Below are 15,456 nucleotides of genomic sequence, written 5' to 3'. Positions count from 1 at the left end.
ATAGGGGGAATAAAGGATGACATGCATTAATTAAACACATTTGTGAAATGTGATCATTCCAGGATGAATACATATGAGCATTCTATTAAGGGAATTTTTATTAATTGTCCTGCTATATTGATTATAAGTTTTGCTTATCATCGCGAGACGTGGAATTCAAACTTTGTACATATACTTTGTTGAAGAGAAATGTATTATTACTACAATAAACACTAGTTAGACAAACTGTTCATATTTAAGTTCTATATATATATATATATATATATATTCAAAATCAAGTCTATCTGCATAGAATTCACTCAGTTCAGCCAAATCCACAACAGTTGATCCCAGACATAATTGATCCCCTTGTTTACAGGCAAAACTAGTTGGAGGAGAACATGAACCTAGATCATCTCCTTAAAATATCAACCAAAAAGGCGATCATGGAAAACAGGTTTCAATCAATTTGCTCTTCAGCTCCCACCACTCTAAGCCCTCACTGTTGTTCTAACCAGGTGGCAAACCTATACTTTCCAACAACATTAGTAGTTGGCCGAAAAAGACTCCCATCCTTTATATAATCTTCTCTGGAAATGCATCTAGCTTTTTCGTTTTTAAACAAGACACGCAGCCACCCTTTTGGCCATTAATGGAATCTTACTTACTTGGAAGAAGAAGAAGATGATCATTTTACAATTACACATCCTCGAATGGAATTCCAAGAGGACCGCACTCGTATTTGTAAAATGCTAAGTGGCTCTTGGCCGGTAAGGAGGATAGTGGTGCTAAGTAGGTGTCTCTCTGGGATTTCATATTCTAACAAAAGGTGTCTGATGAGCAGTATGGGATGCACCACAGAATTGAATATTGTACTGTCATCCACTCACATGCAGAATCTCATCCCAACCTAACTTTTCCCAAATCAAGTTTGAAATTTGCAGGAACAATTCATATAAAAAAGAAACAAAAAGTGTGCCAAACCAGGAGCAGAATCTGCGATCGTTATACAAGCCGAGAGTGTAATGCTCAAGATTAGATTAGGACCCGAGAGAAACGGATTTTCATTCATTGACTAACAAGCAACTCCAAGGAGATCAAGGAGTATACAAACAAATAGAGTACAGAGCTAGAGTTATAAAACAGAAAAGGGCCCTGTTTCTTTAGGCTTTTGAGAAACTTGGCCACTTCCTTCCTTCCTTCCTCTTCCTTCCTTCACATCCACCCACTTACATGGAGAGATTCTTTTACTAAAAAACAAAGAGTCAAAACTTGCCACTAGAGAGAAAAGGGACCATCACATGATTTACTACCAAGACCAGCCACAGCCCAACCTAGGAGTGAAAAAGGGTATACAAAGGAGAAAAGAGAAAAGGGTATTACACTAGATTGAATGATACACATGGGGGAAAACTAGAGGGTTTTACTTCTTCATGGGCAATTTCCGTTTCTACCTGGTCCTCCATAGTAAAAGTAGTGACCCCAATCCCCATTACTTCCTGTCTGAACATCATAGCAGTTTGACTGCTCGGTGAAGGTGCCTAACCCTTTGGGGGCCTTGAGATTATTGGAACTATCAACTACTTGAATGTTCCTGAAATAACTTGATTTTCCAAAACCCTCCTCCGGGAAACGACCACTGCCCATTTGAGTTGAGGTGTGGCGGCCATCCGACTGCGAATTTACAACCTCACCTCCCCACTCAATCATGGAAGCACTGTCGGCCAAGTAAGAGAACAGGAAAGAAGGCCAATACCCCAACACATAGTCATTGCCGAACTGCATCCACCAATGCCCCTCCTTTGGATCCTACAAAATATACAAGTTTTTCCCAAGTGAATAAAGAATGGTAAATAAAATTAATTTACTATCTACTACTTTAGTACAAAAGGGCTCCTGGCTTAAGCAAAGGAGTGCCAAGCTAGACGCCTGGCAGTGAGAGACAAGATAAGGTACTTTTCATCTTCACCCATGACGACATTCATGCAATGAAAGGTAGATGAAAATTGGGAACTTGTAAATGTCTGGCTTGCCAGGCAACGGTGTCCTTTTTATCATCTACAGTGATGGGAATCAGGGATCCAAAAACTAAATGCCAAGAGATTCTTAGCATCTGAATTCTGAACTGCAATAATTTTCTGATCCCCACTCCTCAGAAGACTTGAAATTATTGAAGATGTAATTTTTCTTCAGCAATTTCGTTTCTCTTTTTCACTCTCTTACACCAGACTATTATGTCAGCCTTTGGTTTTTACCTTCCAGACAAGTATACTGATATCGTATTGGGAAGTTCGGTAACTCGACACAGGAGAGATGCTTGCGCCCATTGCTATTTCACTGTTGATTTGAATAAAGCCTGAGCACAGGAGGTTGTAGCAACCAGTGGCTTGATATGCATCACTCTGTAAACACAGCCATGGAAATTAGGGAAAGGGGGCGAGACAAGGGAAGAGAGCTCAATATGCAGACACAAAAAAAGTAAATGGAAGTGTTGTTTAGAAGCTTACAGTCCAATAGGTAAATAGTCTTGTGTTGTTGTCACCATAGAGGTCTGGGCTGACCTGTTGTCATGCACCAACACCAACACCAACACCAACCAGTATCAAGATCAATAATTCAACTTCAGAAAAGAAAAATTAAGGACTCAATCATTTCTGGCCTTGGGGATTAAAGTGAATACAAAATAATACCTGCCAACCAGCTTCAATGCTGTTCAGGTCTTCACCAAAAGACCCTCCTAATATCCAAAGCTGAGACAAGCTGAACTCATTAGGCTGTTGAATCTTGGGCTCCCAGACATTGATGGTTGCTTTTGCTCCAAAATACTTGTCTCCATTTACATAAGCAATTGCATGCTAATCATCCCCAAAAGCAAATGAACAGATCATTAGAAAGAAACAGAATCAAGAAAGCTAGCGAAAGAAACCCAATGGAAATATAGTCTTCATTTCTTTCAAATGTAAACAAAGCTTTAATCCTTACCTGATGACCACTCTCATTGGCAAGATCAGGATCTGCAGACTTTGGAATGGTTTTCTCCTTCTTCCGTCCATATCTTTTGACTGAGCTTGCTCTCAGAATATCATCTTTCTTCGTCCTCCTCACGGGTATGGTATCTTCAGGGCATCTACCATTCACATGCCACAGCTGGGTGTTTGGCTTTTCTTTCGATTTTTCAGCAACTTTGTTTCCTTGAAATAAGCCTTCTGGGTGGTAGTTAGGCCTCATCTAATAACCCAAACAGATCCAAAACACTTAGAAACAAAGCATAGAACAAAAACAGAAAAAATTGTCAACAATAAAAGTTCATGGCTTAGGAAAATGAACCTGAATTTTGTGGTCTTTGAGATAAGGATGATCAAAAGCAGGTTGCTGAGAGATGTGAACACAGTCTATTATATCCCCATCTGGGCTCTGATGACAATCAAAAAATCAGAAAAGTATAGTGTTAGATCTTAGATAACAAAAGCAGTGGGCATGTATGATAACGAAATGCTTCTCAACCATTAACAATGAAGAAATTACATTTTAAGTCTGATAGTAACTCAGTTGAAGCAAAAGAAGTCAAATTTATAGCACAAATGGTCACTGAGACAGTGCTTCATCATAACAAATGAGGCTTCAATTTCACAATATTGCTTCAAAATTATTTTCTTTTCATTCTGCTGATTTCCATTATTGCTTCAATAACTCTGTTAAAAGGGAAATCATTGTAGAGTGATAGAAAACAGGGCACAATCAGAAAAATCATTGCTTCATTAAAAATATCCAGGAAAAAACCTGAGAAAATCACAGAAGAAACCCATTTGCATTTACACCCCTTCAGAAATCAACATGGAGAAAATATGAACACCTCCCAGAAAATACACCAACATTTAGCCCCAAAGCCATAAAACCCACTTTTTATTCAAAACAATAGAAACCTACTTGGTTCCCCTCACTTTCCACTACTTTCCCAGCAAACCAAAGAAAGCAAGAAAGAAAGCAGAACCCAAGAAAGTCCAATGAAGAAAGAAGAAGATAAAGCGAAAGAAATAGAGAAAAAGGAAAAACCTTGATGCTTTTCACAGCAGGCTTGTTCAAACGGTTGAGGTGCTTCTGAACATCAAGCTTCTGTCTTGATGAAGCAGTCAATCTGGCCGCACAGGACAGAGAGATGAACAAGAAGCAAACCAGCACTGCTAGAGCTAACCTAGACCTCCCTCTGCTAAACTGAGCGAAACCCATCTTGGTTAAACCCACCAAATTAATCAAAGACCCAACAGCTCAAAATCAAAGCAGAGCTCTTTATCTCTCTCACACTCACAGAGGAGCCACACTACAGAAACACGGTAGTAGTGTAGTTCAATTAGAGCTGAAGCGCATTGAGCATATGACTGAGTTGTCTCAAAGCCCCAAATGAAACGAAGCAGCTTTGAGCAAGGTGGGTGTGGTTCTTCACACAAAACTCCAATAAAACTGACCACCACTACCTCAGCTTCTCTCTCTCTAAAGGAACCCACTTTGGCACTTTGTCGTTTTCTCTCTCTACTTTCTTCCACATTTCAAGAACTGCACATTTCTTCCTTTCTTGTCATTTTCCCTCTCTCTCTCTCTCTACAACTTTCCTTTCTACTATTAATGGCCTTCTCACTTTCTCTGGAAAATTTAAAGTTAAATGATTTTGTTTTCTTTTTTTAGGCCTTGTGCACGAGCACGGTTTAAAGGGAAAATTTTCAAACCGAAGATGTCTTCATTTAGAATCAAAAGAAGGGGTTGCTAAATTCTCTCTGGAGCTGCCTCTTTACAATCTCATTTATTAATTGGAGCTGCCCATTTAATGATAATTCAAGGTATTAAATTTCATATTTGACCCATTACTTACCTGATTTTTATGAAATTTATTGTAATTTATAGAGTTCAATAAATTTTCAAAGAAAAATGTACCTCAATGACTCATCGATTTTATTGAACTGAAATTCAGATAATTTTGATGTATATACATATATTCGCTTCTTCGGCGTGCTATTCGTTTTAACATAACTTTTAACGCATAACTATAAACAATGTGTTTGACACCTGTTTTTTCTTCTACAATTCGATGTTCGAAACCTTTTTTCTATTATTTTGAACTGAAATTCCAATAATTTTGATATACATATACATATATCAGTGTATTCTTCTCTTCCTCTGTGTGCTCTTCGCTTTAAAATAACTTTTAACGCATAATTACAAATAATGTGATTGAAACTTGTTTTTTCTTCTACAATTTGATGTTCGAAACCTTTTTTTCTATTAATTAAAGAGCTTGAGAGGAAGAATAAGTTTGGCTGTAGTAATTCAAGAGTCTCGTGTGAAAGTGAAACCATATTATTGAAAACTTTTCTAGTTCTTAATAAAGTAACTTTATTTGAATAAATAATATTGAATGGCTAAAAATTTATTAAAGTTTATGAACTTTATAATCATATTGTCAAATCTTGATTATCAAATTACATAGATTTTTATCTAAATATGTAGCGACATTTAGGTAAAATCTGACCAAAAGAAACGTTACCCCACGGTATAAATGCATGGGTGTCACGTACTAGTTACTACCCCACGGGCTACAACTTGGGGTTGTCGTTTGGGAACCCTGCTCTTTGCCCGGTCCATGAATCATCTTTTCAGTGTCACCATTTTCCCCTCTTAGATTTACCAAATTGCCACTTCGTGACCAAGTGAAAATAAAACAAGATAAATACAAAGGCTTGCCCTATCATTGAATGGTTGATTTTTTCTTCATGTTTGGAATCGAATGAGTTATTTTTGGTGTTAGTGGGGTCTGAACAAATAATAATAATTGCATAATTTAAACGTCATTAATTGGAATCCAATAAAAATTGCTCGTGACCAACTAAAAATAAAATACCATATCATCACATCTTCTTCATTTTAAAAAAAAAAAAAAATGAGATTTTAGAAGTGAGCAGAATAATTCAAATGAGCTGGGAATCCTTAACAGCGTGGAGTCTCATCCAAGATCATGTTTTTTTTGTTATTCTGGACAAAGATTCTTATGTACCAATCCAATTATGCAACTTTTTATAATAGTATAATACCATTAGCATATTGATACATTTTTAGTGGATGGCACTGGCTTGTGTTTATTTATTAGTGAAGCAGATTAAATTTATGAATCGGGAACAATGGTCCAATCACTTAAACAAAGTTTAATGTGTTCAACCATGGAAATGCACAATTTCCCAAGTCGTCAAAATATGACAATATTGTTATTTTACTACAGAATTGTCAGTTTAAAAAAAATAAATGGATTATCAATTAATTCTAAATCCTATAACTTATTGGTTGTTAGTGTAATAACTTAGTAATCATTTAGTAATTTGAAATAATAACAAATTACATATAAGTTATTGACAAAAGATGACTTAACAAATACATCCATTAAAGATTGAATTAAACATATAAGGACTAAATCTTACAAATAAGGACAATGTGCTCTCCACTTGCCACATGTCATGAGTTAATTTACTTTTTTACCCTTAACTATTTCTTTTGACTTCTAATCTCTTTATAAAGATTAAATCTTACAAATAAGGACAATCTGCTCTCCACTTGCCACATGTCATGATTTAATTTACTTTTTTACCCTTAACTATTGCTTTTGACTTCTAATTCCTTTATGTTACTTTTTTTTTTTTTTAGAATAATCCTTTTATGTTACTTTTTTTTTTCTTGAGAATAATCCTTTTATGTTACTTTTTTTTTTCTGAGAACAATCCCTTTTTTGTTTCTTGAGAACAATCCGTTTATGTTACTTCTTTTTTTTCTGAAAATAATCCATTTATGTTACTTTTTTTTTTCTGAGAACAATTCGTTTATATTACTCTCTTTTTTTCTTGAGAATAATCCCTTTATGTTACTTCACAAAACCTCACTCTCCTACTACTCTCATCTCATTGCCCAATCCTGCTACTGCACTCATACTCGTCCAGTTCTGCTACTGCACTTGTACTCGTGTTCTGCTACTGCACTCGTGATCACATAATCCTGCTACTGCACTCGTGATCGCCTAATCCTGCTACTGCACTCGCCGCACTCATACTTGTCCAGTCCTACTACTCATGTTCTGCTACTGCACTCGTCATCGCCTAATTCTGCTACTGCACTCGTCCAATCCTGCCACTGCACTCGTTGTACTCATACTCGTCTAGTTATGCTACTATACTTGTACTCATGTTCTACTACTGCACTCATCATCGCCTAATCCTGCTACTGCACTCATCCAATCCTACTACTTCACTTGCTGCACTCATACTTATCCAGTTCTGCTATTGCACTCGTCATCGCCTAATCCTACTACTGCAATTGTCCAATCCTATACTGCACTCGCTGCACTCATACTCGTCTAGTTCTGCTACTCGTGTTCTGCTACTGCACTCGTCATCGCCTAATCCTGCTACTGCACTTCTAGCAGCAGCAGTAGCAGTAGCAACAGCAGTAGTAGTAGCAGTAGCAGTAGCAGGAGCAATTAGATTTGTCCATCCATGAAGAAATAAAACAAACCAGCTCAAGCATAAATAAAACAAACATAATAATTGCAGCGAAGTCATTGAGAATAACAGTAAGGAACTTCCACCAACACCAATTCCTGACTCTTTTTTATGAGTTTTTCTATTGTCCTTTCCCAAAGTAGCAAAAGATGTGTTCTTGCAAAACTTTTTACAGGTAGCAGACATACTCTAATTTCATTACTCCCCCATAATCTTTGAAATTAAACTGAGCATAAACAAGAAGGTGACTCCTAATAAAATCAGAAAGCGCGCAGTGTGTAATCTAGTTAAATAATTTGCTTCCTAAATAATTTGCTTCATGCTCTGTCCTTTTCGCTTTCAATTTTATTGAGTGAGAATACTAGAACATGAGCATTATTCCGATAAAAAAAAAAAAAAAAGAACATGAGCATTATTCCCAATTTCATTTCGTTTAGTCTTCATTACCAAAAATCCCTCATAATCAAGCATATGACCAAGTCAAAATCGTTACCCAGCAAGATACTCAAACCTATCCCTTCCTTTCATTATCATCAATTCCCAGTTGCAAACCAAGCTAATCAAAACAGGATCAAAAAGTCAAGACCGCCATAAAAAATTGACAAAAAACAAACAAATAATTCCACAATAAAATCAAATTTCACATACATCTCAATCTTCCTGAGAATCTCAATTTCATGATCAACAGCACCGGAGCTTCCGCCGCAGTGGCGGCCAATGGCGCCGTCTCGACGAGTACGATGGGGCCGAAGAGGAAGGACATGTACACCAACAAGGACTGGATCAAGGCCGTCCATTTTTACTCCGCCGTTTTCCAAGATCTGATCTCGCAAGGGTTTTTGTCTCCGAAATCCAAGTCTCTGTGCGTCGAAACCCCGACGGAGTAGGAAATCTACACCTCGAAAGAGAACGGCGTCAAGGACACAGTCGGAATTTTCAAGAAAGCCTCGAGGCCTCTGGTAATTCCTGGCGACTTGCGGAGGTCGAAGTCGGAGAGCATGATGTGATCATCCTCGCGGAGGAGGACGTTCTCAGGTTTGAGCTTGCGGTAGACGATCCTGAGCGCGTGGAGGTTTGGGCATTGAATATTGGGTCAGTGGCAATGTCCGTAAATTGTGATGAAACTCGAGCATTTTGGTCATTTTTCTTTAAAATTGGGAGTCAGGCTTGCATCATTTGACTTTTGGGTCTGGGCTCATGTCCTTATTTGTATAAATCTTTTTTAAAGTGGGTTTTCTGTGTTTACATCTTTGGTCATGTGCTACTATGTAATTTCTATTGAAATAATCCACAATGGAAATGTCATGGGTTCAAATTTTATTGGCATCATGAATTATATAAAGTAAATTAAAAATAATCATTTATATTATAATTAAAAAAAAAAACTCTTAGTCATAAAAAAAAACTCTTAGTCTAATAGCATTTGTTACAAATATTAAAAGATAAAGTTTCACTTATTCACCAAAGTAGGAGGATTATCTTGTCTTTAATGCGTAGCTTTTATCTTAGCGCATTACATATTTTTAACTATTTTGATGAGATAGTACCATTAGCTCGATTTGCTTGATATAAGAGGATTAGGAAGGATCTCCTCCTTACCTATCCAAGCCTTTACCAAAAAAAAAAAAAAAACTCGATTTGCACTAAGCATAGGGTTTGAAGTCCTAGTAAGTTGGAATCTTCGTTGCTTGATTCTGTCTTCTAAACAAGCCAGAGCATGTAACTAACATGTGGTATGCATACAAATTGGAAGCCAAGGGTGATCTCGAGTGTGAGTGTAAATTGTGCAAGTGCTTGCTGCGATGCACATGCGAATCATTGTGACATTATACGTACCAACCCAATAATGATATCATATGGATATAAAATGTGCATGTCCCATACCGCACCTTCTTCCTTTGGTTCCAGCTTTCTCTTTGGTAGTCCACCATGACCAAAACTTGATTTAAAAACCTAAGTTTGCACTTATCGGCCAGAAGTCCGTTATTAAATTTGAAATCTTGTGGATTATTCAATGACTTGTTCTTAGTTCTTGCCCACCAGAGATGAGAGCCAGAGAGGCAGAGAGATAATCTCACTGACAAGGTAACAGAATAATGAAGCTGCACTCCTAAATCTTGAATTGAATCAAGTAATTTATTTGAACTCGTACGACCATGCAGGGGTAAGACGGTCAGTTCATTATTAATGTGTATGTGTCTGTGTTTCCCAGAATCCCGATGAAAGCTTGAAAGCTGGCCAAGGCGTGTCGTCACATCCTCACCTGCTTCTTCTTCATTATTACCAATACGGACGGACCGACGGAAGGACGTCCAGGGAGGAGGAAGCCGCTGCGGGGACACTGGCTCTACTCTTCCAACTGTACTACGTACATCTTTAGATATTAAGAACAAGTTCACCAAGTTCACCCGTTGAGGTTGACAGGTCAATACTATTCACTGCTTTTTGCCTTTCATTTCCACCATTTAGGTTGGCATGTCAGATACTGTTTACAAAATGTCACTCTGGATCAATTTATTGACCTGCCAACTGACATTCGGTGACCTTTTGTGAACAGTATATGACATGGCAACCTAAATGGTGGAAATGAATGGCAAATAGCAGTGAATAGTATTGACCTGCCAACCTCAACGGGTGAACTTGCTATAAGAGATTGATCTTCACGATGAGATTATTACAATATTACCTATACAACTTATATCCTATAATTTTTCGAAATAATTATGAACTTTTAATTACTTTTAACAGGTAGAGTTACGTTATATACTGTAGTTGTTATAAAGCATTTACAAGAGTTAGAGAGTCACAGTTAATGTAGTGGATGGAACAACAATAACAACTAGCGAATTATAACTTATAAAGTTTGTGGAAGATATGTGTGAAACTAATATCTTATTAAACAAATTATAGAATCGCAGCGCAATTGATGAAACAAAACACGACATATTCACGTCATATATATATATATATATATATATAAGTAAGAGTGGATTAATTTGTGTTCTAATGTGATATATCATTTTAGAGAATGGATCATATATATAGTGACGACTGCTGAGTATGAGATAATTAGTGAATGAGCTAGGGTAGGTAAACAATTCAATAATGTAGATTCTGATATTAGAATTTTTGGAATGTAAGATATAAATATGTGAATTTTCGGTGAAACAGGGTACATTGTATATCCACGGGGTAGAATAGAATGATGAAGGTAAGGACAGAGGTGATGGGTGTGGTCAAGTGTAGGTAGACACCCGTGTGGTAGCAACGCATGCATGCATCAGCGACCGTACACGTGTAGATGCAGTAAGCTCAGCCCGTGACCTAGCTAGAAGGAATCACGAGGTTGCAACGGTAAAAAACACAGAGCTGGGGCTGGGGCTCTGGAGCTGGAGTAGTAGAGAGAATCCAAAGAAGCCAAAGGCATTGGGCAGTGGGCAGTCATAATTCAAAAGATTCAAAAAAATATGCACAGAGAGCCACTCCCACTCGCGAGTGGTGCTGCGACGTGCGCGTGTCCGTCACTCACCACCACTGTGGCACTGTGCATGCATGCATGCCAGTTTTGTCCTCCTTAATCAGCGGGACACGGCGGTACTATGTCCACAACCTTACGGACAGTTTTGTCATCTCAATCACATCGCGCGCTTTAAATATTACTGCAACGCACATTTTGCGTAATTTCCTAAAAGGTAAAGTCCCAAGGTTAAAGGTTTGCTGCATGCCTCTGTATTTAATCTCAACAGAGGTAAAAACGGAAACCTTCATCTCTCATTAATGCCATTACAGCAGCAGCAGCAGCAGCAGCAGAAGCTTCCATTCCACTCCCTCCCCATGAAATTTAACCTCTTTTCCCAGCCATTCATGCATATATATATGCCCAAAAACAATCACAATGGCCAAATTATCCATATAATAATCTCTTTTCTCAGTCCCTCCGCCCTTAGACACCTAACGATATTTTAACCTAGCTCTCCCAAAATAATGAAACTATTCACAATATATATTCTCACTTTTTGTCTATGAAATGACTTGCTTTGTCTTATAGGTAAAATGCTGCAAATTAGACACCGAATGCCATTTAATGTTTTCCAAACTAATGAAAGCCAACCTGGATTTAACAATGTCTCAAATAATAACTGTGTTGTACAGTAGTACTCTAGTAATATAGTATTTCTGTTTTCTTTATACATTTATTAAGATTCATCGATCAAAAAATTTCGTTCTTATGTTTTATATATATGATCATAGCACCTTTATTTATATCTTTTTTTGCTATTAACATTATGAGACCGAGTTTAGTGTACGTACCTACTTAATTATATCTCAAATGGTGAGGCCTTTAGTGCATTAAGAACTATTAAACGTGTGAAAAAGACTCATCATTTGTTGGCCATTACCATCCAACCGGTGACTAATTAATCTTATCACAAATTAAGCCCCCTTAATTAATTAATAAGTTGCATGACTAACTCTCTCTGGATTATTTCATCATGCATTTATCAAACTACTTGAGGTTTACCAAAATAAAATAGAAAAACTACTTTAGAGATTTGCTACTTTTCCATTCAAAAGTAGCTTTACTATCACCTATCATCAATTACGGGAAATATTCCATTGTCGAATTATATAATATGCATTTTAGTCCAAAAAAGAAAAAATACAATTAAAGTTCAAAGCTACCTACGTGACCATAAAAAAAAAAAAAAATAAATAAAAAAAGGCTTCAATCAAAAGCTACTTTGCTTCTTTTTTGGCTTTTGCCCCTGTTCTTGCGTTCTTCACTGGCAAATCGCGGCATACACGAAGTAAATGAGAATTTTCTAGCTTTTTACAAAAAAGAACGAGAACCTTTCGGAATTGTAACAGTTCTTATGTAAATACAAATCAATAACTAGTTTTTGTCTTTATTTTCGTCCTTCTATATTCTAAATAGAAATACTTGTCAATCATTTAATGTATAGAAGAGTATAGAATAGGGCGGTGGTGTCTTGTAGCAATATTGTGCGTTTGTCGACGAGCCATGCATGAAAGATAGAAACATGTGAAGGGCTAGCTAGGTTCCGGCTAGCTATATATTCAGATCAGATCCATGCCAAGTTAAAGCCAAATTGGCTTAAATATGCCTTTGTTTTGGAGGTTAGTCTCAGATTCTTAGTCGCAGACAAATTAGGTTAATTGGGAATGGGAACAGAAACATGGAAATCGAAAATACTTATATATACTTAGACATGTAATTCACAATTAAGTCTAATACAAAATTGCATGCTCTTGATTATATATTGCATGTTGTCCACTTAAGGTCAAATTTGTTGTAGGACAATTTATCAACCCCACAACACTAACAAAAAGATGTCGGCCGGCCAGGTTAATAAGAATAGACAAGCAATATAACCAGTTTATTTTCATTCTTCATCAGACAGCCTAACAAAAAATACAAGTCATTGCACTTTCTAATCCATTAGAATTTCTATGTGAATAATGATATTTAGTACGTGAAGTTATAATTCAATTGGCTGATAGGAAAGCTATTTTTTTTTTCCTTTTATTTTTAAAAGAAACAAATAAGAAATTAGTTGCCTATCCTGAAAAGATAGAACATCACTATATAAAGTAGTGCATGTCACACATGACATGAAAGGAAGACCATAATAACTAGTTAACGATGAAGCTTACCATGAAACAAGTAGTTCGATCATCATCCTGGCTAAGCCTATACAATGTTGGACTTGATCATATGACAATAATGAGCTCAGAATCGAGCAAAACCGGGTATTATATCATTTCCTAAACAGAAGTGGAAATAGTGACACCATCAGCAGCATTGCTCTTCTACTCCTTCAAAACTAAAGTCAATTATGGCCACCATTTTCAAGGGGTATCAAACTTTGATTGATCGAGAAGAAATATAGAAGCAGAGACCGTGTCTCTTTCTATTGATTTATTAATTTAGTTGTTTTTTAAAATAAAAAAAATTAACTGGCAAACAATATGTGGGACTCGATTGGACAAAGAAATCAGACACAGAAGTCCATGGACATGTGAAGTTGGGAAGTACAGGACAAATAAACACGTTATAAATCTGGTTTTGTTCAATGAAAATCCATCCTCATCAGCTGCGTCCACAAGTTTCAAACTTGTCTGTGATCAAATAGCTTTTTCTAGTCTCTAGCCTGAGACAGGGTTTCACATTAATTGAATCTCAGTTTAATGTACCCAAATTGAAACCTGATCGAGGTTTTTCATGTCCGTCATACAATTTAGCATATCAGAATATGTAGAACCACGCATGAGTAATTTTTCCTATAAATAAGCACTCCCATAAATAATTGTATGTCAATCTCTCTTATTACGTGCATAACTATATAATAAAATTTAACATTCGATAAAAGAGATACACGTATATTATATATAGTTTTATGCACACAATCGGTGACCGCTCAGTCGCTCACCGACAATGTTTCCATATCGATGAAAAGTTGGTACTTAGCAAGATGCACTTGTAGCTAGTCCCACCACATCATGCTTCTTGTTTGTGAATCTGTGATATATATGCAAAGCCCCAACTGATATGAAAAACGTAATGACAATTCTCATACAGATATTTGTGGTTCTAGTGTTGCTTCTATCATCTTCGATATTTCGATTGGTGCAATTTATTTAATTCAAACAAAACATCGCAATACATCGATCGATCTATTCATGTGGAAACAGATTTTTTCAATTTGCTAGCTGGAAAAATATCATCTGCGCGCATAGATTCTTACGTACAGAAATCGATCTTGGACTACTAAAGTTTTAGAATAACTTTGTTGTGTTGTGTGCCAAATTAGAAAGTTGAAAAACCAATTGTTGTTGCGCCATCACCGGTAAACTTAACCTAATTTATTCGTTCACAGATTATCGAGGACCCGTTCATTTTCAAGGGCCGGTCAAATTAATGTGCGCTATATATATCAAGTATTTGAGAAGAAGACGAGAGATATAAATAGTCAAATACTGAAAAAGTTAAAAGATTGATCTTCTATGGTGGTGATTGGTGTGAACCAAACAACCTAGACAGCCATTATTTTAGGCTTGACCTTTCTTGGCAACACTGAGAGATAGAAGAGAGAGAGAAGATAGAAACCGCACACCAGTAAACACAACAAACCCACCAAGTGAAAAAAAGCTGGAAAGTTTGGGGGAGAAATTGGAAAGCTATCATCCATCAGTCAATGTCTAATAATAACAAAGATTTAAAAAGGGGGGTATATACAATTAAAGTTCTAATGTGGTATTGCATTGCATATCTGATAGTCACATGATTAGGGGGGCCTTTAGATTAAAAGGCTTAGCTTTTCTTGACCCTTTTCCTCTTCATAATCGTGCTCTCAAAGTGTAGCACTGGCCATAAGCTAGCAAAAGCTAACAAACAGAGGGTACCTACCTTGCCTTAATAATAGAGATTGGAGAGTGAGATGAGGATGAAAAAATCAAAAGCCGAAACCCCACATGCATGCAACACAAAATAGTATTAGACCGTGATTGGTGCATATATAACGAAAATTCTACTATAATTCCTTTTCTTTCTTACTGTTTTAATTAACAGCCTCTGCTGCTACAATTCTAGCTATAGTCATCATTTGAGGGTCTATGTCAATATGTCAAGGTTATTCTCACCGCACCACACGTGATCTGCAAACTGGAAACCATCTTTTTTTGGTTTCCATTTGCATTCAAATGGCATCTGGTATTCTGGTGACTAACTTGACTTGTTTTTGCTGGTATAGTATAGTAGTGTTTTCAAGTCACAAGCAACAACCTAAGAGGTTTGTCATGCTTCACAATCATACGAGTTTCTGTTTAGATTGTCAATATTCCATTCACATTCATATAGGAACTTTAAAGAGCTCAAGCACGGCAGCTGAATTCAAAACCTACGATATCACATGAATTTCTGTTC

At 36.7% G+C, this 15,456-nt stretch overlaps 1 protein-coding gene across 1 annotated transcript; it reads right to left on the bottom strand.

The window, feature by feature from the left end:
* Nucleotides 1-1,014: 1,014 nt before the first annotated feature.
* On the bottom strand, nucleotides 1,015-4,525 carry LOC133731632 (protein neprosin). Its single transcript, XM_062159011.1, has 7 exons — nucleotides 4,033-4,525; nucleotides 3,307-3,393; nucleotides 2,962-3,207; nucleotides 2,670-2,834; nucleotides 2,487-2,540; nucleotides 2,235-2,381; nucleotides 1,015-1,788 (listed from the first exon to the last, which is right to left on the bottom strand). Exons 1-7 carry the CDS (start codon nucleotides 4,204-4,206, stop codon nucleotides 1,411-1,413), a joined length of 1,251 nt encoding a protein of 416 aa, XP_062014995.1. The 5' UTR covers nucleotides 4,207-4,525; the 3' UTR covers nucleotides 1,015-1,410.
* Between the last annotated feature and the right edge of the window lie 10,931 nt (nucleotides 4,526-15,456).

The sequence above is a fragment of the Rosa rugosa genome, chromosome 2 (genome assembly GCF_958449725.1).
Source record: "Rosa rugosa chromosome 2, drRosRugo1.1, whole genome shotgun sequence".
Classification (NCBI taxonomy): domain Eukaryota; kingdom Viridiplantae; phylum Streptophyta; class Magnoliopsida; order Rosales; family Rosaceae; genus Rosa; species Rosa rugosa.
The sequence above is the reverse complement of the archived record's forward strand: the minus strand, read 5'-3'. Positions and strand labels throughout refer to the sequence as shown.

Coding starts and splice junctions, on each gene's coding strand:
- LOC133731632 (XM_062159011.1), bottom strand. CDS start 4,206: ATGGGTTTCGCTCAGTTTAGCAGAGGGAGGTCTAGGTTAGCTCTAGCA. Junction 2,541..2,669: donor GCATTGAAGCTGGTTGGCAG/GTATTATTTTGT, acceptor GCATGACAACAG/GTCAGCCCAGACCTCTATGG. Junction 2,382..2,486: donor GACTATTTACCTATTGGACT/GTAAGCTTCTAA, acceptor CTGTGTTTACAG/AGTGATGCATATCAAGCCAC.